We start from the raw sequence: 24,731 nt of genomic DNA, 5'->3' as shown, positions 1-24,731 counted from the left end.
ATATTTAAAAGATTATCTTAAGAAGAGTGATATTCTTTTTTAAGTCCGGAGGGTATAGAAGGACAAATGAAAATTATAAAAAGTCCTGCTTCCAGTCAATATAAAGAAGGTTTTCTTTCAGACTGAGTTTCACTCTGGTTGCCCAGGCTGCGGTGCAATGGCGCAATCTCGGCTCATTGCAACCTCCACCTCCCGGGTTCAGATGATTCTGCTGCCTCAGCCTCCTGAGTAGCTGGGATTACAGGCATGGGCCACCATGCCTGGCTAATTTTATATTCTTAGTAGAGATGGGGTTTCTCTGTGTTGGTCAGGCTAGTCTCGAACTCCTGACCTCAGATGATCCACCTGCCTCAGCCTCCCAAAGTGCTGGAATTACAGGCATGAACCACCACGCCCGGCGATATAAGGAAGATTTTCTGATAGAGCCTCCCATCAATAAAATGGGCCACTTTGCAAAACTTCCTCCTCTTGGAGGTAGGAGCACTGGGTCCATCTACTGTTAAAACAGCTAACTTGCATTGTGACTTCTGTTTAATCTCTGGTTCCCTATTTATTTGCCTATGAGGTCATTCACTTAAGTGAAGCAGCTGGACCACAGGTAAGACTGCGGGCCCAGGAGTCAAGACTAAATGGCAAGTGTGATCTTGGACAAGTGACCCAACTCTTCTCTACTTCAGTTTCTTCATTTATAAAATGGAGATAATAGTTCTCACCTCCTTATAGGAGTGTTGTAAGAATTGAATGAGTTAATATATATCATAAGTGCCTGACAGGTACTCAGATGTTAGATTCTAACACCCAGCAGTGTGTGTGTCACATGGTCAACACCTATGTTGAGGGCAGATGTAGCAGGAAGAAGCTGAACAGCCATGTTTCAGTGATGTTGTGGAAACAATTCCTGGTTTTGAGAGCATAGGTGGATTTCCTGATTTCTCAAAACCACAGTGCTCTGGAGATAGAAACCTGGGATAACAAGAATTTAGGGTAGGTGCCATGTGTATGTAAGGAACGCAGAAGTTGCAGGGCTGCTTGTGGAAGACTTTACTTTCTCCTGAGTTTATATAGTGGCTTGCCCTGTTGGAAGGCGTAGTGCATAGTATTTTCTAGCTTCATTTTGTTGCTTCTGAATAAACATTTTTTTATTTTTATACTCTAATTTGTTAGGTTCCAGAAGTTGTCATTGCATCTTTTTGGTTCATTCTGCCTCACTAAGGTCTCAACCTATAATTATTGTATTTCCGATGAGATAATACGCAAACCTTTGTGAACTTTTTCTGTGCCCTGGAATGTGTTCAGTATGTTTACAGTACTGGTTATATTAAGATCCAGAATGTCTGATTACTTGCACTTGTGAGGAATCACTTTTTGGTTCATTTATGGTTCAGAGTGTGGTCCCTGGAGTCACACTCCTTGCATTTGAATCAGTTCTGCTGCTTCTTGCCTCAGTCTTTGGGCCAGTTCTGTAACTATTCTGAACACATTTCCTCATGCGTGAAGTAGAATTGCTAAAAGCACCAGCTTCACTGGCTGTTGTGAGGATTGAGTGAATCAATATGTTTAGTGCAGAGCCTGGCATCGGCAAGTCCTTAATAAATGTTGGCGCTGCTTCTCAGGATTATTAGTCTTTCACCGATCTCTTGCACATTGTGTGTTGTTACTAATCCAGTTCCCAAAGTAAGAAACTGAGTAACATACGGAGTACAAGAGCCTTCCCTTAAAGCTCCCTTCTTCTAGTGGGTGGATTACAATAGAATTAGGTGGTAAATACCGTAGAGTGTGAACACTGATCTGGGCCCGAATTCAAACTAACTCAATAATGATCTGATTAAAGCATTTAAGAGAGACTGGACTTAAACATCCCAGAAAGCATTTGCCTTTTAAAACAGATTAACTGTAGCAAATTGATACCTTGCAGGGATGAAGTAGGGGACTCACCTTTTCATTCCCAAGGTGTTTTTGTTTTTTTTTGCCTTCCCTTCTTCCTCCCTCTTCCTTTCACTTCTTCCTGCCCTAGCCCACTTCTCTAAGAAAATAAATGCAGAGAACCTGCTCTGCCCACAGGCACAGTGCCCACATGACCCCAATTCCTCCACCTGGAGGAGGGGCACCACACATAGGATTGTGCCCAATAGAGTCCTTATTATGAAAAGTGTGGCAGGGTTGACCTAGTAAGCTGTAGATTATTGCCCAGAGATACAAAAGGGCTTCTGTCTGTATTGTATGCAATTTAGGATCTTCTCATGTTTTAAGTCTGAAGATGTCTTTTGTTCATGTAATGTCAGCTTATGTTGCTTTAGGCTTTTTTATAACTGTAGAGGAATAATTGAGGCATTTGATTTATATATATGTGTGTGTGTATATATATATATGAAATTCTTATTAAGAACTGCCTTCATTTATCTACATCAGTAACAAATATATATGTACCTCGAAGTTTTATGATGCCTAAAATGTCCTGGTTGTTCCAGAATTGGATTGTGGTTAGTTGGCCATAATAACAGCTAGTTTCCTACAGCTAAAAATATTGAGGAGAGAATAACAGTAAAAGAGTAAAAGCATAATTTTGTCAGCAGTGGCTAGATATGTAAACATTGAGGGTTAGACCTAGAAATATATTTGGTATAAAATTGAAGAAATCTATCAAAGAACTATTTGAATTGGTACCAAGGATGCTTTTTCCTTTAAAGAGTATATTTTTTTGTGCATTAAATAAATTTAGTTCTAGTAAATTACCATTTTGCCTGTGTAGCATTTTAATTCTTTTTGTTTTTTTCTTTTCATTTTCAGCTTATGGAAAAGTATTTCTAGTTCGTAAAATAAGCGGTCATGATACTGGAAAGCTGTATGCCATGAAAGTTTTGAAAAAGGCAACAATAGTTCAAAAGGCCAAAACCACAGAGCATACAAGGACAGAACGACAAGTCCTGGAGCACATTAGGCAGTCGCCGTTTTTGGTGACATTACATTATGCTTTCCAGACAGAAACCAAACTTCATCTCATTTTAGGTAAGTGTCAGTTGTTATCAGACTTCTTATGAAAGCATTTTTCTTTGGGTCTTAAGTTATAATGTTCTCGAAGGGCAAGATACTATGGACTTAGAAGAAGTGAAATATTTTGATTCTCATTCTTTGTGGTGGCATCTCCTGGAATATCATGCATTGCTCTGGATTTAAGGCCTCCCATTATGAAAGAATTTACATACTTCTATTTCACACTCTTTTCTTAGTCTTTTTTTCTTTCTTTTCTTTTCTTTTCTTTTCTTTTTTTTTTGAGACAGAGTCTAGCTCTGTCACCCAGGCTGGAGTACAGTGGTGCAATCACAACTCATTGCAACCTCCACCTCCCAGGTTCAGGCAATTCTCCTGCCTCAGCCTCCTGAGTAGCTGGGACTACAGGCATGCACCACCATGCCCAGCTAATTTTTATATTTTTAGTAGAGATGGGGTTTCACCATATTGGCCAGCCTGCTCTCGAACTCCAGAACTCAAGTGATCTGCCTGCCTTGGCCTCCCAAAGTGCTGGGATTACAGGTGTTGAACTGCCAATCCCAGCCCTTCCTTTATTAATGTTAAGAAACATTTGAATTGTTAGGGGTATCTACTTCCCTGGGCAGTATGCTTCTGTTCAAATGTGAGGAACTGATTGGTGAAGTGGGCCAGTTTCTGCTTTAGAAGTTCTCAGAATGAACAGGTTTAGGCTGACAAGGGGATGTTCGTGGAAACTAGTAATGGAGGAAAATAAAAAAGAAAGAAAATACTTCTGTTCCTACAGATGCTTTGCATTTCTGTGAAAAACTTGATTAGCTACTAATCAGTCAGCCCTTTACACTCCCATTTCCACCCTGGGCACTTTCTGAATCCATTTCTTTCTCAAATAGAACTGGACCTTTATATATGATCTTTGGAAAAGTCCTCAGCACACATTACCAGATTGCTTTGCAGAAAAGTTGCACCATTTTCTGTTCCCACTAGAGAAATGGCAGTGCTTCTAGTATTCTACCATTGTTAAAGATTTCATCTGTGACCATTTTGGTCCTGTGCTTGTGTTAATTTGCATGTATGTGATATCACTCTCTTCTAGAATTATGGTAAGGATTAAATGAGCTGGAATTTCATATAGTGCTTTGCAAGCATTAGCTATTTCTTAAGTGCCTACGGTATGCCAGCTGTTACACTAGGTGTATTCCATACTATTACTGACCCAAAGACACTGCAGGATCCCCTCATTAGTGATGTCAACATTCTGGAAGCTATGTGTCTTGAAGTTACATATCTTGTGTGTGCTTGAGGATTGGAGCTCAAGTCTGACTTATTCCAATGTCTGTCTTCTGTTTCCCTAAATTGCTGCCTGTATTCTTTAATTATTGGTAATACAAACCGGTTTTTTAAATATACATTTGGCCATTTTATTGAATGCTTTTATTTTAGAAATTATATTTTTATTAATGATACCTAAGATTGCATTCACCTTTTGAGCCATGATGTTACACTTCATGCTCATTTTGCAATGCTTACCATCAATTAACAATTCTAAATCTTTATTCATGTAGGACACACTCTCTTCTCTCCTCTTAGAGTCCCCATTAATGTTACCATTTGCCTGTTGTTCCAATGAGTCCATATTATTTGACCCTTCATTCTGCCTCCTGTGTTCATCTGCTATGTTATTGATTTTTTTCGTAGATATGTCTTCAGTATCTACCCACATGAACAATAAGATTGTTGTAGGTGACAGAGCATTCTAATGCAGCGGTTTCAAACATTTTTAGTGCAGGACCCTTCCCTCAAATGAACAAACAGAAATTCAAGTGGAAAACAAATGGAAAGGAGTAGCTCTGCTTGTATCTGGGCCTAAGGGTACCAGGCCCTACCAGTTTATTTCTATTCTTTACCCTAGAATAATTTCCAGGAAAGCCTTAGGAAGTCCATGAGGACTGTTTGAGAAATGATTATCTTTTCAAGTTTCTCCCTTGATAATAAACTCATAAAAGTTAAATCATGTGTCTAAGGTTGTCTGAGTCAGAAGCTGTTAAGAAAACAGGTTCTTGGACTCTGCACCATTATGTGCTATCCTGCCCCTTCCCTTTCTCTCTCCTCTCTTCTTTTTTTTCCTGTTCTGTTAACTATACTCAATATGCATTTTAAAATTATTTAAAATTATAATTTTTATAAAACATTTTAAATTTAGAAGTAGATAGATATGAGTGAAATATTTTGTATTTGACTAGAAAACAGTAGTCCTTAATCATGTTGCTTTTTCATAGTTGGCTCTCCATTACTTTTGGTCTTTGTCATTGGCCCTAAATAAACAAATCCAAAACGAAACAAGAAAACCCATTTCTTGTGCTAACTCAAAAATGGAACGTGAACTAGACAACATATTCATTCCACAGTGAGTGAGACATTGCATTTAGAAACCATGCCCTTCTATCTTCTGTTCACATTAATTTTTTTAACAAAATTATTCTTTGTGCCTGTTTCAGCAGTTGACTTTTAAAGATGAAAACTTTTCAGGAATTTAGAAGAGGACTATAAACTGTTTTTATGGTTCAGTTATTTGTTTGCAGTGCTCTAATGCACAGTTTCCCAAACATCGTGCCATACACTTGGTCCCTATGTTAGTTTGCTACGGCTGGGTGGCTTAAACAATAGACATTTATTTTCTCACAGTGCTGGAGGCTGTAAGTCCAAGATCAGTGTGCCACTAGGGTTAGTTTCTCCCACGGCCTCTTCCCTTGGCTTGCAGATTGCCACTGTCTTACCGCGTCTTCACATGTTGTCCCGCTGTGCATGTGTGCCTTGGTATCTCTTTTTGAGTCCAAATTTCTTCTTCCTGTAAGGATACCAGTCAGCTTGCTTTGGGTTCCACCCTAGGCGCCTCATTTTAACTCCATTTACAGTCATATTCTAAGGTACTGGAGGCTAGGACTTCAACATAATGAGTTTTGGGAAGATACAGTTCAGCCTATAACAGCCCCAAAAGGTTTATTGATTGACTGACTTTATCCAGCTTTTTGTGAGGTATTAGCAAGAACTTACATGTCTAGCTCTTCGGGGACCTTGCTGACAGTTTGATAATTAAGTAAATACTATAAACCTTTTTTAAAAAACTATATGTTTTCTTAAAGTTTTATTACTGCAAAAGCAGTATATATGCATGCAGAAGATACAGGACAGCAAAAATAAGAAAATAAAAACATTTTCACTACCCAGCATGTACCTTATTATATACTCCTCTATTATCAGTATATATTCTTCTGGTCTTTTTGTCTATATGTCTGTGTGTGTGTTTTATCAAAATGAGTTTGCCCTATATATGATTTGTAAGCAGGTCTTTCAGTTAATGATGTCTACCCTTCCCAGCTAATAAATTTTCATTTGAAAGCCAGTTGTACAAGTTATTTATTGCTGTATAACAAACCACCTAAAATTTCATAACTTAAACAATGATTTATTTTCTCATGATCCCATGGATTGGCTGAGCAGTTCTCTGATGGTTAACCTGGGCTCACCGGGTGTTCAGACCTCACAGCTGAGCTGTGAGGTCCAAGATGGTTTCATTCTCATGTCTGGTAATTGGTGCTAGCTGTTGGCTGGGTCACCTCTTTTCTCCTCTGTATGGCTTCTTATCCTCCAGTACAGTAGATCAGCTTTTTCATAGCATGGTAGTATCAGGTCAGCGAGCAACTATTGCCAAGAAGGCAAAAATGGAGGCTGCAGGGCCTCCTGAGCCTAGACACTGGAACTCACATAGCCTCTCTCTCAACGTAAGACCAGCCTGGATTCATGGGATGCGGAAATAGACTTCACATCTTAAAGAGGGGAACCAGAAAGAATTCATGGCCATTTGTCACACAAGCCCATTTTCATATTTTACTAATTGTAACATAATTATGCTTTACAGCTGTTTATCCAATCCAAGAATGCTCACTTGGTTGTGTTCTTGTAGTATCTTTTAACTTATTCCTGCCTCTGCTGAATTCTGGTAGTAATTGGGAAGCTAGATCTAAAGGCTCAGTAGGTTAAACTTAAACGTTTTGAGCTGAAATACACCATAAATGATGTTATATATTTCATGTTATATCACGTTAGGAGAAACCTATTATCTGACTGTTCCCAATTAGTGATTCTAAGATTAGATTACATAGTGACAGCCTGATCCCTTCATCATAAGGTTATAATTTTTCTCCTAGAAGTGAAAATATTCTGTGTGGTGTTTGGACACTGTGTTTTTTTGTTTTTGTTTTTGTTTTTTGAGATGGAGTCTCACTCTTGTCACTTTGACTGTAGTGCAGTGGAACAATCTTGGCCCACTGCAACCTCCACCTCCTGGGTTCAAGTGATTCTCATGCCTCAGTCTCCTGAGTAACTGGGATTACAGGCGCCTGCCACCATGCCTGGCTAATTTTTGTATTTTTAGTAGAGACAGGGTTTCACTGTGTTGGTCTTGAACTCCTGACCTCAGGTGATCCGCTCGCTTTGGCCTCCCAAAGTGCTGGGATTACAGGCATGAACCACCACGCCCAGCCCGATACTAGTTTTAACATAATATAACATGTGGTTGTAGTGTAATATAACATGAACACCATATAATTCATAAAGATCTTCTTTGTTATTTTTTTTTTTATTCCTGCATAGTCCTTCGTTCCATTCCATCGTGTACTTAACTGGTTCCCTGTGAAGGGATCCTTGGGTTATTGTTTCTTATAAGGATGCTTCAGGGTGTAACTTGCACATACGTCATTTGCTACTTATGTGGGGGGAAAAACCTGTAGGCTTGATGAAGGGAGATTGCTGGGTCTGTGTTTTCACCATTTCTCCTTTTTTTTTTTTTTTTTTTTTTTTGAGATGGAGTCTCGCCCTGTTGTCTAGCTGGAGTGCAGTGATGTTGATCTCAGATCACTGCAACCTCCGCCTCTTGGGTTCAAGCGATTCTTCTGCCTCAGCCTCCTGAGTAGCTGGGACTACAGGTACACGCCACCACACCTGGCTAATTTTTGTATTTTTTTTTAGTAGAGATGGGGTTTCACCATGTTGGCTAGGCTGGTCTCCAACTCCTGACCTCAAGTGATCTGCCTGCCTCAGTCTCCAAAAGTGCTGGGATGACAGGCGTGAGCCACCACACCCATCCGTTTTTGCCATCTCCAATTTTGCCAAATACATTTCCATAGAAGTTGTACCATTTTACATTCCCACCAGCATTGTTTGAGAGTGCCTGTTTCTCCACAGACCGTATTCTCAAACTTCTGGGTATTTGCCTGTCTCATAGGTGAGTAGTAGTGTCTCACTGTAGAGTTCATTTTCTTTTTTTCTTCACTGAATGAGGCCGAACATCTTTTCACATGCCTAAAAAGCCATATGTATTTTTTCCGAGAATTATCTATTTGTATCCTTTGCCTCTTTTTCCCCTCAATTTCTAGGTGCTCATAAAGTAGGTAATCATTTCTGGTATGCATTGTAAATACTTTTTCCCGTTTCCCACTTTTTTTTTTTTTTTTTTTTTGAGTTTTGGTTATGATACTTTTACCATGCACAAATTTATGTATAGTAGAACTTATTTTAAAAATTATTTTTATGGCTTGTGATTTTGAGTCATACTCAAAAGACCTACTCTGCTCCTCTATTGAGTTTATAAAGGAATTCACTGATGTGTTCTTCCAGAACTTGCATGGTTTTGTTTTTTGCATAGAGAACTTGGATCCATGTGGATGGAGTATGACATGAAATAAGGATCCAACTTAATCTTTTTCGAATAGCTAATTTTCCCAACACTGTTTAGTTAAAAGTCCGTGTTTACATTGATTTGAGGTGCTTCCTTTTTCCTCTATGAAATTCTCATATATGTTTGGGTCTATTTGATTTTTTCCTGTTTGGTTTGTTAAGTCATGTGCCAGTACTGTAATGTTTTAATTTATCAAAGTTTTATAGTATATTTTTATTCTTGGTAAGGTTAGTTGCCCTCTAACCTTACCTGCCCTGATCTTTCATTGCCTTTATTTTTCAGAGCTTTTTGGAGGACTCTTCCTTTTGGTTTATTTTTTCAGCATGAACTTTAGAATCACATTGTCTGGTTTTGTGGGAAAAAAACTTAAGGCATTTTCATTGGAATTGCTGTAAATTAAAAATTAATTTAGGGAGATTTGACATTTTTATGATATTGGTTATTCCTATTCAAGAACATGGTATGTCTGCTCATGTTGGAATCCTTCGAAGACCTTCAGGTGTGTTTTAGTGTTTACTTCCTAGCCACATTTCTTTACTGAATCTTAGATATTCTGTCATCTGTTGCTTTTGTAAATGCTATCTTCTCTTCCACCATACCTTCTAGCTGAAAGCTGTTACTTTATATATTAGTTTTATATCCTGCTATCTTACTACATTTTCCTACTTTCCCACATTGCTCATGTCTTGCCCTGTTCCTTCTTAGCCTGCCCTGCAGCATGTTGTTTGGTGTATATGGGTTTTCTTCCTCTCCGTTTTGGTGAAGGAGTAGGTCATGGAGATTTACAGCTTTTCTTGCTGTTTTTAAAGGTGTTTTAGGAGCAGATGTGGAGATTCATGTCTAGGCTGCCATCATGTACCTACTAGTATTCATGGCTCACTGTAGACTTCTTGGTGGGGTTTGTTGCATTGGGATAAAATTTGCCTTGTTTGCATAGGCTTCTCCAAATGATAAGATTATTACAATGTTAGTATTATCTTGCCATTTGCTTACCTGTGACATTTTGCTTTTAGTAGCCAGGTACAGAATAGACTAGCATTTCTACCTGAACTGAGTATATGTGATTGTTTCCTACAATATGCTGTATTTACTTGTAATTGCCTCCTGAGTAGCTAGATCTCATTTATATTGTGTCTGCCATCTTCTAAATCGGGCATCAGGACTTTGACCAGTGAAGGGCTAGATGGTAAATATTTTAGGCTTTGCAAGTCTTAAGGTCTCTTTGACCATAGGCAGTAGTAAACAAATAGACATGACAGGGGTCCGATACATTTTGTTTGTTTGTTTGTTTCTTGAGATGGAGGTCGCTGTCGCCCAGGCTGGAGTGCAGTGCAGTGATCTTGGCTCACTGCAGCCTCTGTCTTCCAGGTTCAAGTGATTCTCCTGCCTCAGCCTCCCAAGTAGCTGGGTTTACAGGCGTGTGCCACCACGCCTGGCTAATTTTTGTATTTTTAGTATAGACAGGGTTTCACCATGGTGGCCAGGCTGGTCTTGAACTCCTGACATCGGTGATCTGCTTGCCTCAGTCTCCCAAAGTGCTGGGATTACAGGCGTGAGCCACCACGCCCGGCCAAGTTCCAATAAAATTTTATTTACAAAAATGGTGGTAGACTAGATTTTTAAAAAATTCTACAACATTAGTATCTTTTAAGGCTCTAATTTATAGCTAATGATATTGGATTTGATGGATTTTCCCTTTATATTTCTTTTACTTTTCCCAAATCTAGTAACATGGAGATCATGTCTCCTTTTAAAAATTTTTCTGTACCTGTGCATGGTTACAACAAGAGATATAAAAATATTTTTATCTATTCTCTGCCTCTTAAAACTCGTATTTATTTCAACTAACACTGGGAGGGAATTCTGTGTGGCAAATAATCTGTAAAGAATAATTTTTCTTTTGATGCTGTCTGGTTTCTGTTAGTGGTGATTTTGTTAAAACACCAGCTAATCTATGTAATAAATTGTTACATTAATCAGTAGAATTCACAAGACATTAAATAAGCAAATCACAAAAGTGTTTGTAAAGGTAATGCCAATGATCATTCCCAGTAATGAATGCCGTCCCAACCTTGTAGGCAGTTCTGTGATCATGAGTCATCCTTTCAATGGAGTTAAGAGGTATTTAAAAATTAAAGTTTCACTTTTGAGTATTGGTTTCATCTCAATAATTGTAAGCGTGAGGATGCTTACTGAGATGGTAACAGAGTGGTTCATGATATATTACAGTCACTAGTATGACAAAACAGACAGTAACTGAAAGCACTTCCTTGCTTTGAACTAAATATGACTAATTCACAAGATTGATAGATGTTCTTAGTCAGAACTTTGTAATGATTTTGACAAGCTGGAATGCATTTATAGAGTGTGCTATTAGAATGTTGAGCTAAAACCAAACAAAAAATGAACTGAGATAGTTTTGGCATGACATTAAAAAGAAATGACTTTCAGGTTTGTGTGGCATGCCACGTTAAGACTGTATTTTAGATAGAAGATAAGACAAGAGAGCTATCAGGAGAGATTTCTCCTCTGCCAGAGGAGAAAGAGTAGGTAGAAATGAGAACAGAAGGTATGGGAGTTCATGGAAGTGAAGCATATCTGAAGGAAGAGGAAAATTTGTCAGAAAAAAAATAAAAAGAAGACCAAGTAACAGTGCAGAGAGAGAGGAAAAAAAGAGATAAGTGGTCTGAATCATGGGGGGCATGTGGGAATTAGTAATAGCTCTTTGGAAGGTGCCACCATAAGAAGAAATATGAGAGAGAGAAATTCTAAGTAGGAGAATTTGAAATAGAAAGCTTAGATGTCTAGAGGTCAGCCAGAGTATTACTGGAAATAAGTAGGTGTTTGGGTGTTTGGAGAGTGAAAGCAGAACAGAATCTTTCCTTGAAAGCAGGAGATGTAGGATTTCTATTAACTCTGCGACTTCCCCTCCTACAAGCTGACTTCCATGCAATTGCACGAGCAAGACATAGCCTTAAAATAAGCTTGCTAGCCCTTTCTGTGGTTATCCTTTTGCATCTTCAATGGAAAATGGGCTATTTAGGCTGTAGTTTTTAGTAATACTTTAAAGCTTATGTAACCCAATGTCTCCATGAATTTCACTTTCTTATCTGCTAATAAAAGTGTATGAACTGCGGAACAATGGAGAGATTTATGGGTTCAACATTAAGTCAAATTAGATGCGCGAAGACGAGCAGCTTGAAACTGTGCACCAGTATGTACTTAGAAAGTCAGAATTTTGATTGAGAGCAGTTGCTGTTTTACCCTCACGTTAATCCCATAAGGTATTAATTGTCAGAATGACATGAGTTGCTTAAGAATCTTGGAAATTCTGTAGAGATCTCCAGTTCAAATTCTCAGAATTAATTTACTGTTTTAAGAAACAAATTTGCTGGTTTAAAGGCTATTTTTGTCTCCTCCATTCTCTATCTACCTTTCCATATACATACAGAGCACTATATGTGCACACGCACACACACACACACGGCTTGCCTGTCTGAATCCAAGGAGGAAGTGTTGTTATTTCATAATAACAAAGTGAAATATACGTGTTACGGTTAAATATCTGCATAAATTATGTGTCACTGAAACGAAATATCAATTGTTTTCCTAATATCATGATAGATGTGTGACCTAAATTAAAGGGGCTGTCATTCTGCTAAAATAAAAAGATTGTTTTGGTTATTAACTGTGTGATCCTGAACAAGTCACTAAGTTACAAGCATGATCTACAAGTTACTAATACGTCAGTTGTCTTTTTCTGCCTAACTACCCCAAAATTCAGTGGGTTAACATAAACATTTTTGAGGGGCTCAATGTGGACTGATCCATAAAGGCAGTTCTTGTGCACTTTGCTGCCCTTAAAATACTCTTTTCTGTGGTTTTCAAAGGGCAAAACGTTAAGTAATATGAGGACTGAAAAGTATTCATTGACTCTAGTAATGAGGTTATTTTTAACTTTAGGTTATGGTGTTACTATGGAGGTGGAAGTTGTACTATATAGTATGTTAAGGAATGAATAGAGGCTGTAGTAGACAGAATAATGGCCTCACAGAGACACCCACATTCTAATCCCCCAGGACCTGTCAATATGTTGAGCTACATGGTAAAGAAGAATTAAGATTACAGATGAAATTAAGATCACTAATCAGCTGACCTTAAACTTGGGAGATTATTCTGAATTATCTGGGTGGAGCCAGTGTAACCCCAAGGGTCCTTACACAATAGGAAGAGGGAGGGAGGGAGGAGAGAGGAGGGTGAGAGGGAGCTGTGTCTACAGAGAAGGTCAGGTGATGTGATGTGAGAAGTGACTCAGCTGCCATAGCTGCCTTTTAGAATGAGGGAAGGGGCCAGAAGCCAAGGAATGTGGGTGGCCTGAATCTAGAAGCTAGAAAAGGCCAGGAAACAGATTTTTCCCTGGAGCCCCAGAAGAAATGCAGTCCTGCTGACACCTTGATTTTAGTCCAGTGATGTCCATGTCAGACTTCGAATGTACAAAATTATAAAATAATAAATTCATATTGTTTATGCCACTAAGTCTGTGGTAACTTGCTATAGCAGCAATATGAAGGGAACAGTGGGTAAGGAGCGTCAGCCATGTAGACCACGCTTTAAAGAAGTTTGGCAGTAAAATAAAGAAGAAAGACAAGATGGGACACGTGGGATTTAGGGAGGATGGTAGTGTGTTTTAAAATGGGAGAAATTTTATGTTTTTGAATTTTCACATTATTTGTGTGATTTCTGTGTTATTTTTATGCTTCTTAGAGACACAGTATCAGAGTGCTTCATCTGGCATTCCAAATACCAGCACATAAAAATCTTTAAAAGCAAGTTAATTGCACTTGAATAAAAACCAGATATCTCTGCAATTTTAAAACTTAGGATTGCCTGAAATATCAGTTACATAAGAAAATCTCTCTTTAGCTTAATACTAAGTTATTAGACCCTGGTAGTACTTTATGGAAATATATGTTAAACATTCATAAGTCTTAAAATTATGACCACATTGAGTATGTAAGCCAGGGCACAATAAATTTGATTTTTATATTTAAGTAATTATAATGAAGCTTGACAGTATTTTTCAAGTCTATAAATTGTAATTGATGCCTGTAAATAATAATAGCTATTAGTTATTATTTAACAAATGCTTACTGTATGCCTGCCCCATAATCCTCAGTAGCTCATTTACTCCTCATGACAGTCTTATGTGAAAGTTAGAATTATTTATATTAATATTTTGCAGTTATAGAATATTAGTCATCCTACATATAAAGAAGATCATTTAAGAAATACACAAGAATTAAGATATAACCATTTACATGACAAAGAAATTTCTTTTAATCAAGAAACAAATCATTGGCATAAGGATCGTATAAGGTATTCCATTGTATGGACTGTAAATCAATTTCAGTGGGATGATAAATGTTTTTTGGAAGAGTCACATTAATGAAATTTGCCTGACAGCTTCTGAGAACATGTATTAGAGTTAGCCCTACCTATTTATTTTTAATTATTGTTATAAAGATGGACTATTGATAGTCTTCTTTTGTTCTTCAATTGTAAACAGAGTAAGTCTGAAGACCTGTCCTGAATTTATCTCTTGGAAGAGCTCATAGCTTGAGACATGCCCATCAAGAAAGATGTTCTTACTGTTATTACCAGTTCCCTTTTGCTTTCTCCCTTTTTTTCTGTTTCTCTGTACTCTTTATTAATGCTGGAACTTGAGGTGAATAATCTACCCTAATACCCATTTGGCTACAGCAGTTAGTTACTGCAATATTACATGTTTATTCATTCCTTGCAACTAGTATTAGTGCCTTGTATTCGATAGTACTAGACCCTGTGCCTGGCAGAGAGAAAATTGTCCTTGGACTTTAGTCTGCTTCTTCAGTGCCAGATCCCAACTTGACTTTCTGGCAGAATACATGTAAATTAGCTTTTAGAATAAAATGTACAATATGTAAATAAAGAGGTATGACTCCGTTGGTACACTGTACTCTCTAAAGCTTAATTTTATATGTGCCTACTATTTTAGAAGCTTTGGAGATATTTTTTATGTCTTTAGGAATTTTGTGTTCTTCCCCCTACTCAAACATCTCCTCTTCATCTTCCTCTACTAACAGAAAGGGTTAGTATTCTATGAGTAACTGTGCATAAACTCCTGAAATGCTTTATTTATCCTTTTCTCTAAAGTAAAACCTTCTGTTTTTGGAGGATGTTGCTTCTTTAGCAGCCACTGTCACAGAAGACCATCTTCCTGTACTCAACAACACGATGATAGTTAAACATCATTTTAAAAAATCATTTCTCAACAGTCTTGTTTTTGAAAGAGCTTTTCTAAGCCACTTCCCTCAATTCTGTAGCTAATTGACTCCCAGGACACATACCTGCATTTCCAGTGACATTCATCAGACTTAGTTTCCCTTTCCTCCAGTTTCCTCCCATCACTTTCTACAACTTTAGTACCAGTATTGATAACCAGTTCAAAACCATGCCAAACCTCTTTCACTTCTTTTGCTTCATTTACAAGTGTAGCTGCACATTAGGCCTTATCAGTCAAACCAGTTGCACCTCTAAGACCTCAGAGTCTTTAACCGTAATCTTCCATCGTTTTCCTTTCTCATACTTCCCAAACATTTTTAAAATCCCCTTTGAGCCCTACCTTCTTTTGAGCCTTTCCTATTCTCCTACTTCCTTTGGGTTCCATCTGTACCCTTACTAACCTGGTATCTGCCTTGGCTGGCACACTGGCATCGCTTATCCTCTTCACCTTCTTCCTAGCCTGACATTGCAGTCAACTTTGATTATTCTCTGAACTTGTCTTCCCAGTACTAGATTGCTAAACTTTCCTCGTGTGTCAACAAAATGTGTCACCTGGGTCTGTCATGAAACTTATGCTGTCAATCTCAGCAGAGCTTCACAGAAGGTTAGCAAGCATTTTACCCCTCTCTCGTGAACTGCGTGTGAACTTTCCCAGCCTCTTATTACTTCTCAAACCCACAATCCCATTACTGTCTTCCGAGTGTCTGAGATGATCAGGTCCAGTTGCTGCAAGCTCTCAAGTTTTCCTCCTTTCTCCTTTCTTCTGCACCTTAAAATACTCTGTATCTTGGAAATGCATATCAGATTGGCAAAAATTAAAGGTATTTGATATAAGAACTTTTTTTTTTTTTAAACAGAGTCTCACTCTGTTGCCCAGGCTGGAGTGCCATGGTGCAATCTTGGCTCACTGCAATCTCCGCCTCCCGGGTTCAAGCGATTCTCCTGCCTCAGCTTCCCGGGATTACAGGCGCCCGTCACCACACCCAGCTCATTTTTGTATTTTTAGTAGAGACGGGATTTCACCATGTTGGCCAGGCTGGTCTCGACCTGACCTCGTGATCTGCCCGCCTCACAAAGTGCTGTGATTACAGGTGTGAGCTACAGCACCCAGCCAGTACGAGAACTTTTTAAGAGGTATTTACTCACTGTTGGTGGGTAATATAAATGACTTCAGCCTTTTTGAGGAGGTACTTACCAAAAATTGGCAGCAGTTATCAAAATTTAATATGTATGTTTGTTGTGACTTGACAATCCAAGTTTTTGTTTGTTTGTTTGTTTGTTTGTTTGTTTTTTGTTTTTTTTTTGAGACAGGGTCTCATTCTCTTGACCAGGCTGGAGTGCAGTGGCACTATCACGGCTCACTGCAGCCTTGACTTCCTGGGCTCAAATGATCCTTCTGCCTCAGCCTCCCAAGTAGCTGGGATTATAGGTGCACACCACCACTCCTGGCTAATTTTTTTCTATATTTTGCAGTCGGAGCCTCACTGTGTTGCCTAGGCTGGTTGTGAACTCCTGGGCTCGGGTGATCCTCCCATCTCAGTTTCCCAAAGTGCTGTGATTATAGGTGTGAGCCACCACGTGCAGCCTCAGCAATCCAATTTTAGGAATCCATCCTACCAATTTATCCCTGCCCAAGTAGATAAAAAATATGTACAAGGTTGTTTCTTGTGGCACTATTATTAGAATGAGAATGTCAGTACAAACTAAGGTTGTCTGTAGGCCAGAAAATCCTACACTTCTGTGCGCACAATCATAAAGGCATTTTAGATGAAGGTGGCAAATATTTTTATTGTAATATTTAGGTTTTGTAGTGCTTATTTGATATCAGACACTACTCTTGGCCTTTTTTTATATATTATTTTATTCAGTCTTTGAAAGCAACCCTTGAAGAAATAGGTTATCATCTTTTATAGATAAGGTATCTGAGGCTCAGCGAGTAAAAAAAGGTGCCCAAGGCTACATCGCCGTTACGTGGAGGAGCCATGTGACTTCATTGCTATACACGGCTTAGCCACGTGTGTTGCCTTCTTTGTTTGATCAGGAGAAGCAGCATTATTTTTATTATCAGAAAATTAGAAATAGTGCTCATGTCTATTTTTTGACCCCTTTCAATCCTTTCCAGTCCACTTTTTCATTAATATTTAATTAGTCTTCTTATGACGTAGCCCTGATTGGATCACTCCACTGCTTGAAGTCTCGCAGTGACTTCTATTTACTTGAAGAGGATGTATTCTAAAGTCCATAGTAAGGCTCTCTATCTGACTCCAGGCTCAGCTTGTCTTTCCCTCCCAGTCTCCCACTACTGTGCTCTGATACCTGTGCACCAGCCAAGCCAAATAATCTACTCCTCTGTGAACATGTATTTTTCTCTAGTTTACTTAAGTACTAACTTGGTTCAACTCTGGGTTTCTGGATTTCAATATATCCTAGCTGCAGGATCCTAGGCAAGTCGCCTAATCTCTCTGATATTTTGCTATCCCATTTACCTGGAGTTGATGGGCTTAAATGGAATGATCCCTATGTAAAGTGTGTCGTATCACCCCTGGCAGATAGTGATCCGTGAGTGGTGGTGATATTAAAATAAAGCCTTGAAAAGTACAAGATGAAACTAGAACATCTTGTTATGCTAGAAAGAAGAAAGTGCAATAAATTGGGGGCGAAAGGAAAGCTCTTCCTTATGGGAGAATGCCAACTAACATAGAGGAATGATGGAGTTGGAAAATCATCACTTGATGCTAAAATGAGTGGGTGACGTGAGGAGGAGGAGATTTTTACATAGTCTCAATTCCTCTCCCTACAATTTACCATTTAATTACAAAGGGAAACATAGTAACTTCATAGTGGAGAAACGTGACAAACTTCACTTTAGTGACTCCACATTAATGATGTGATCAAAGTTAACACCAATGTTGGGTAAACTAACATCTATGCTTCCTGAGATGTCGTAGTGAGGGTAACATCATTTTATTGCTATTCCTTCCAAGAATGCATAACCTGCATCATGAGAAAACATCGGATAAAACACAGATTCAGAGTTAGTCCACAAAATATCAGGTCTGTGCTCTTCAAAGATATCAAGAAAGACAGACCACGGATTCCAGACTAAAGAGATATGATTTCTAATTCTTTGTATGAACTTGAACTAGAAACTGAACTTGAAAAAAGTAGCCACAAAGAGCACTATTGGGGTAAATGGCAAAATTTGAATAGGGAGTGTAGTTTAGGAAATGGTATTTCTATCGTGCTTAATGGCTCTGATATTTACAATTATACTGTGGTTATATGCAGGAATGTCCTTGTTCTTAGGAAATGTACCCCGAAAAGTTTAGGAGTAGAGGAGCACAATATCTCCAATGTATTCTCAGCTGGTTCAGGAAAAATATGCACATATATGAAAACAGAATGCTAAAGCAAATGAAATAAAATGTAAACAATTAGTGAATTTTCATAATGAGTATGTAGGGATTCTTTGTACTGTTCTTGCAATTTTGGAATTGTGCCAACATTTTGTACTACATTCAAGGTACAGTGTTTTTTGTGTGTGAAAACAGCCCAGGGTTCACACTGCACTCCAGCCTGGGCAACAGAGCAAGACCTTATCTCAAAAAAAAAAAAAAAAAAAATCTTGGCTGGGCGTGGTGGCTCACTCCTGTAATCCCAGTACTTTGGGAGGCCAAGGAGGCAGATCACCTGAGGTCAGGAGTTTGAGACCAGCCAGGCTAACATGGTGAAACCCTGTCTCTACTAAAAGTACACAATTTTGCACCTATAGTCCCAGCTAGTTGGGAGGCTGAGGCAGGAGGATCATTTGAGCCCAGGAAGTCAAGGCTGCAGTGAGCCGTGATAGTGCCACTGCACTCTAGCCTGGGCAAGAGAGTGAGACCCTGTCTCAACAAATCAAAAACAAAAACAAAAAACCAAAAACAACAACAACAAAAAATTTGCCAAGGTAAGTTTTTTATAAAAAAGCCCTTAGAAAAAGAATCTTCAATAGGGCTTCATTTAGGAGCCACTATGTACTTCCTAGACTAAAGATAATGAGAAGTTTCATGCCACTCTTCAAGCTTCATAATGTAAACCTGTGGAACATTAGGGGAGAGTATAATTTTTCCAAAACAGTATAATCTGTGTTTATAGCTTTCTGCTGCTCTTGGTCCAAAACCATAATATAACGTGTCAAGAGAGATGTATTGATCATATGCATTGTCTTTTATATGTATTATTTCTAACAACTGAACATTTAATGATATTTGGTCTGCAGATACTTTGAGGTTCTAATCTCTGGCAAGAACCATGAATGTAGCTCTTCTGTGTTGCCAAATTCAGATCCTCTGCCTTAACAGGCAGGTGGGTTAAAATGATAACCTCTTAGGAAAAATTAAGGAACTTCTTGCAAGGTTGTAGATACTCCTACATTCAAGGTACAGTACTTTTTCGATAAAACAACCCAGGGTTCACTACTGCAAGATGTAAATTGCTGTCCTTAAGTTCTGTGCCATAAAATCTACGAGCGATAATTTTAGCTTGGCAGTCTAAAAAAAGGTTTAAACTCATTGTTTACTGCAGCCATTAAAAAAAACTCAGTAGACATAGAATGTCTATTTTAGATTACTGTGACGTTCAGATGAGCCCTCCAAAATTTAACCAGAAAAAGCATGTAAGACAGCAAAATTATAAGATATATAGAATTATTGGTTCTAAGTCATTTAAATATTTGGAAGCTGTCTTCCAAAGAATAGTTGATCTTAAGAGTTTTTCTGACAAAAATTAGCAAGTCCGACTGCTTGATGAGGCTGCTTCTCATAAGCAGCGAGAAAGCCAAGTTGGAAAGGGGAAAAGAGCAGCTCTAAGACAACGTCTAAGCCCCCTGTCTTCAGAGTCAGACGGGTTCATCATCCTTACTCTCCCCCTTTATAAGGTGTGCAGCTCTGGAAAATTTACTTAACTACTCTCAGTTTAACTTTTCTCTGGAGATAACTATTTTCTCTGGGGATTATATGATTATTTTAATTGTACCTACTTTGTAGCATTATTTATTGGGATCAGATTCATCATAACTAACTAGAACAGGCATGAAAGAAGTGCCCAAAATCTATAGTTGCTATCGTTATTCTTTGTCTCATCTCAGAAGCAGTGGGCTGTGTTCAGATACAAATTTTTAAGGAGGGCCACCCCAGTCCTTGTTTTACATCCGGATTCTTGTCTGTCGGGAGCCCTTTCCCACTTCCCCTGACTATCTGGGGTTATTACGCTACTTCCGTACAAGCATCAGTAACCAGGAGTGCATATGAACAATACCACTTAGCCCATTTTCATTGTATGTCCACAGAGGCAAAAAGCTGAAGGAGTATCAGTAAAAACTGAGCAATCTCATACTATTTTCTGATAGTTTTCTTATAATAAAGAGAAGAAAAACAACATTGGCTTTAAAAATTACAAGAATGCTCAAGCTTACAATTTGTTGTGGAAGGAATGGCAGAGACTTGAGAAGGAATATTCAGAAATCTAATGGATCATAATTTTGGCAGAAAAGTTTCTCAGGGTAGATAAGCTGGTGTGGATCAAGAGTCCACCAGGTAGATTGGACCATAAATTCTAGCAGTAGACAGTTTTCAAGTGCTTTATTCAACCTGAGCTATTTAATATGTATTTTATATGAGGAAATGTAATTTATGCCCAGTTAAAAAGGGGCTGGGGGTCTAAAAGGTCTGGAGGTTTTCCTTAGGCTGTAAAGCTGAGAAGACTCCTCCTTTCAGACGTCAGTGAGGATCTGGGTTATCACGATATCACTGACCACTTTGATGCCACTGCTCACTCTAGCCCAGAATCCGCCACATTCCTTTTGAGAGAATAACAATTTTAAAATTCAACTCAAATTTAACAATATCCCTGATAGTCTTTTACATATTTTGTCTTATTTGTTGTTTCGCTGCCTGGCTAAGTTGTTTTTACTTTCAGGGGCAAGCCCGAGCCCTACCCTAACAGAGTTGATAGATCTCTTGATAAAAAAAAAGAGGTGTAAAGACATCAGAGATGCAGTTTTAGCACATTCTCAGTAGTCAGAGCTCTTGTTGAAAATGAAAATCCCTTGCTCCGTCTCACTTTTCTTAAGCTCTGAACCCCACTGATCCAAATGTGAACATAAATAATGTCTAGGATAGTTATGCCAAGCAGGGGTAAAATTCAGGGAGAACTAATCCAAAGACCGTGAGGGAGTGTGGCACTGGTGGGCATGCTGGGCGTGATCAAGTTGGTGGTGTGGGCTCTCAGGGCAGAGCTATGGCATCTGCCCTGGTTTCCCATGTGCTGTCAACACTTGCTTGTTTGTTTGTAAATAAACTTGATAGGGACTTTTCCATTCAAATTTTTAATGCTGTCTTTAAAGTGATGTTCCTTAAATTTTTGGCTAACAACTCCTTGGCAAATCTCATAAAAGCTGTGGATTCTCTCTTTCAGAAGAATGCATGTAGGCCTACATATACCCAAACAGTTTACATAATTTCAAGGAATTAGCATGAAGCACTTTCACGATGGTTCATGGAAGCTACTCTTAATGCTCTACAACTGGCCACAAGAAATTGATCTTCCCCTCCTGATGTTCCAGTAGTGCTCTCTTGAGCCTCTTACCATTCTTAGAATGTATAATTCAAGATGATGATGGTGGGGGTGATGACTACCATTTATTTAGCTTGTATTATTAGTCAGGCAGTCTTCATTCTTCATATCCAACAGTGAACTCTGGATAGCCCCTTCCAAACCTGTTCTTCCCCCATCCTCACTCATCTCAGGTAACACCCACTCCATCTCTTTAGTTGCTCAGTTATGCTGGGTCCTTATCACTACTACTGTTGTCACTTCCTCCTAGCCAGTCATCTCTTACCTTATTACCTTATTTATTATTGCAAGTCATCTCCCTACTTCTACCCTTTCTATTCTCAATACAGTAGCCAGAGTCATTGCTCCTATTAAAATGAAAGTCATATCACACCACTGTCCTACTCAGAACTCTGCAGAGTCTTCCCATTTCATTCACAGTAAAAGATGATGGCCAGGGCCTCTGTACTGCACAGCCGCAAGGGCAACTGTTCATGTAGATCACAATATGTTGTGCAGTAGATGATGTACCCAGCAGCTCCAGTACAGGTCCATAAGCCCTGTAATCTGCCCCACCCCCCTAATTCACTTACTTCTGTGACCTTGACTCTCCTACTGCTCTTCCCTCATTCACTCTGTTCTAGCCACTTGATCTCCTTTCTAACCTTCAAATACACCAGGCCTGCTCTGCCTCAGGATCTTTGTGCTGGATGTTATTTCTACTTGGAACAGTCTTTCCTCAAATATGTGCTCAGCTCATGTTCTTGCCCTTTTAAAGTCATTGCTCAAAAGTCACCTCACTGAGGCCTACACTAACCATCCTTATTTAAACACAATCCTCATCTCTACCCTGGCACTCCCTAGACCTTTGTATCTATGCTACTTTTTCCATAGGAATCATGACCTTCCAACTTACTAATAGTATCTGATTTACTTACTTTTTTTTTTTCTGAATGGAATGTAAGCCTCACTAGGAGCCTCACTGGAATGCAAGCTTCACTAGGTTGGAGATTTTTGTCTGTTTTGTTCCATGCTGTGTGTGCAGTGCCTAGAAGAGTGGCTGATACGTGATAAGAGCTCACATATCTGTTGAATAAAATGGACAAACCTTAGGAAGATATATTCTTTTAAAACACAGATTTAGATTCAGAGAGATTAAACATCTTGCTCAAAATCACACAGTTGATATAAGGTATAGCTAAGATTTTTGGACTTTCTGACACCAAAGATGTGCTTAACTACTGCATCAGTCTTCCTTTCTATAGATAAAAATATTCCTCTCTTAAGGATATGCAAAATCAGAGATCAAAATGTAGCCCAGAAGCAGGATTCTTTCTGTAGATTATAATGTGTTGCTAAGAGAAATGAAAGAAAACCTGATTATTGGAGATACACCATATTTATGGGTTGGAAAATGCAATATTTAAAAAATGTCAGTTCTCCTAAGTTGAACTATGGATGCAAAATTGTCCAAATAAAAATCCAAGCAGACTTTTTTGTAGAGATTGGCAAGCTGACTGTAAAATTCCTATGCAAATATAAGGGAGCTCAAATAGCCCCATCTAGTTCTTTCTTTATTATTATTATTATGATTATTATTATTATTATCATCATCATCATCATCTTGAGACAGGGTTTCTCTCTGTTCCCCAGGCTGGAGTGCAGTAGCACAGTCATGGTTCACTGCAGCCTCAACCTCCTGGGCTCAAGCGATCCTCCTGGCTCAGCCTCCTGAGTAACTGGAACTACATGCCTGGCTATTTTTAGTTTTATTTTTTTTTCTAGAGATGAGGTCTGGCTGTGTTGCCTGGGTTTCTCTCAAACTCCTGGCCTCAAGCTATCCTCCTACCTCGGCCTTTTCAAGTGCTAAGATTTCATGCATGAGTCACCACACCTGACCTAAAACTAAGGGTGCTTTTGGAAAAAGGAAAAAAAGCAACAACAACAAAGGAAATTTTGGTGGTAAGCAATTGAAGAGTAAGCCGGTAGTTCTGTTAGAGCAACAAGCTTAACTCTGTTGTATGTGGACAACTAAGAAGGGTCCTCCTGGGGTCAGAACAAACTTTAAACACTGTCCTAAAAAGCTACTCTTGCAAATGGGCCTGAATTTATTGGGCTAGATCATGGAGTAGTTTATGCTCCAGAGCATTATTGAAAACAGTAGAGCGACCAGCCAGCAATTAATGGGTCATAACAGCTGGTGTAATACCAGCAAGAGGCAGACAGCCTAACAGATGAGGGAAAGAAAGTGCAAAGAGAGCCCTGCTAGAACCATTGTTCAAATGCCTAGGGCTCTGCTCTCTGAGGAGCAACATTGGAGGCTTCACACTGCAGATAAAATACTTTACTAAAATAGTCAAGCCAAGTTATTAAATAAAGAAAAAATAGCTATAAAAACAGGCTGGGTATAGTGGCTCATGCTGGTAATCCCAGCACTTTGGGAGGCTGTGGGAGGCAGATCACTTGAGGCCAGCAGTTTGAGAGCAGCCTGGCCAACATGGCGAAACCCTGTCTCTACTAAAAATACAAAAATTAACCAGGCGTGGTGGCATGCATCTGTAGTCCCAGCTACTCAGAAGACTGAGGCACAAGAATCACTTGAACCCAGGAGGCGGAGGTTGCAGTGAGCCGAGTTTGTGCCACTGTACTCCAGCCTGGGTGACAGAGTAAGACTCTGTCTCAAAAAAAACAAAACAAAACAGAAAACACCGAAACAAAACACCAGGGGTGGGGATGGAACTGGGGGTTGGAATCAGATTGTAACTTGAATTCACTGGGAAAAAAGAAAACAGAAAAATGGTAAGTAGCAAGGCTAATATAACAAACTACAATTATGTATTTGCCCTTCTATCTTCTCTCAGCTTCTTTGAAAGACAAAATTATATAAAGTTGTAGTAATGTATTGTTAGGTTTTCAACATATGTAGTTATACTGTGTATTACAATAATAGCACAAAAGGGGAAGAGAATAGAGCTATATAGAATTAATGTTTCTATGTATAACCAGAAGTTAGTATAAATCCAAAGCTGTTTATATATAAGTTAACATTGTATGGCAAGTTGCAGAGCAACCACTAAGAAAATAACTAAAAAAT

General features: G+C 38.8%; 1 protein-coding gene across 5 annotated transcripts in view; it reads left to right on the top strand.

Moving 5' to 3' along the window:
* RPS6KA5 (ribosomal protein S6 kinase A5) overlaps window positions 1–24,731 on the top strand; it is a 197,957-nt gene that overhangs the window by 80,261 nt on the left and 92,965 nt on the right. For all 5 annotated transcript variants that reach the window (XM_007987576.3, XM_007987575.3, XM_073011261.1 and 2 more), the window contains one exon: window positions 2,788–3,006. In XM_007987576.3, the coding sequence (XP_007985767.1) occupies window positions 2,788–3,006 (219 nt within the window). The remainder of the gene's footprint in view (window positions 1–2,787; window positions 3,007–24,731) is intronic.

The sequence above is a fragment of the Chlorocebus sabaeus genome, chromosome 24 (genome assembly GCF_047675955.1).
Source record: "Chlorocebus sabaeus isolate Y175 chromosome 24, mChlSab1.0.hap1, whole genome shotgun sequence".
Lineage (NCBI taxonomy): Eukaryota > Metazoa > Chordata > Mammalia > Primates > Cercopithecidae > Chlorocebus > Chlorocebus sabaeus.
This window is presented reverse-complemented; position numbering and strand designations above follow the sequence as displayed.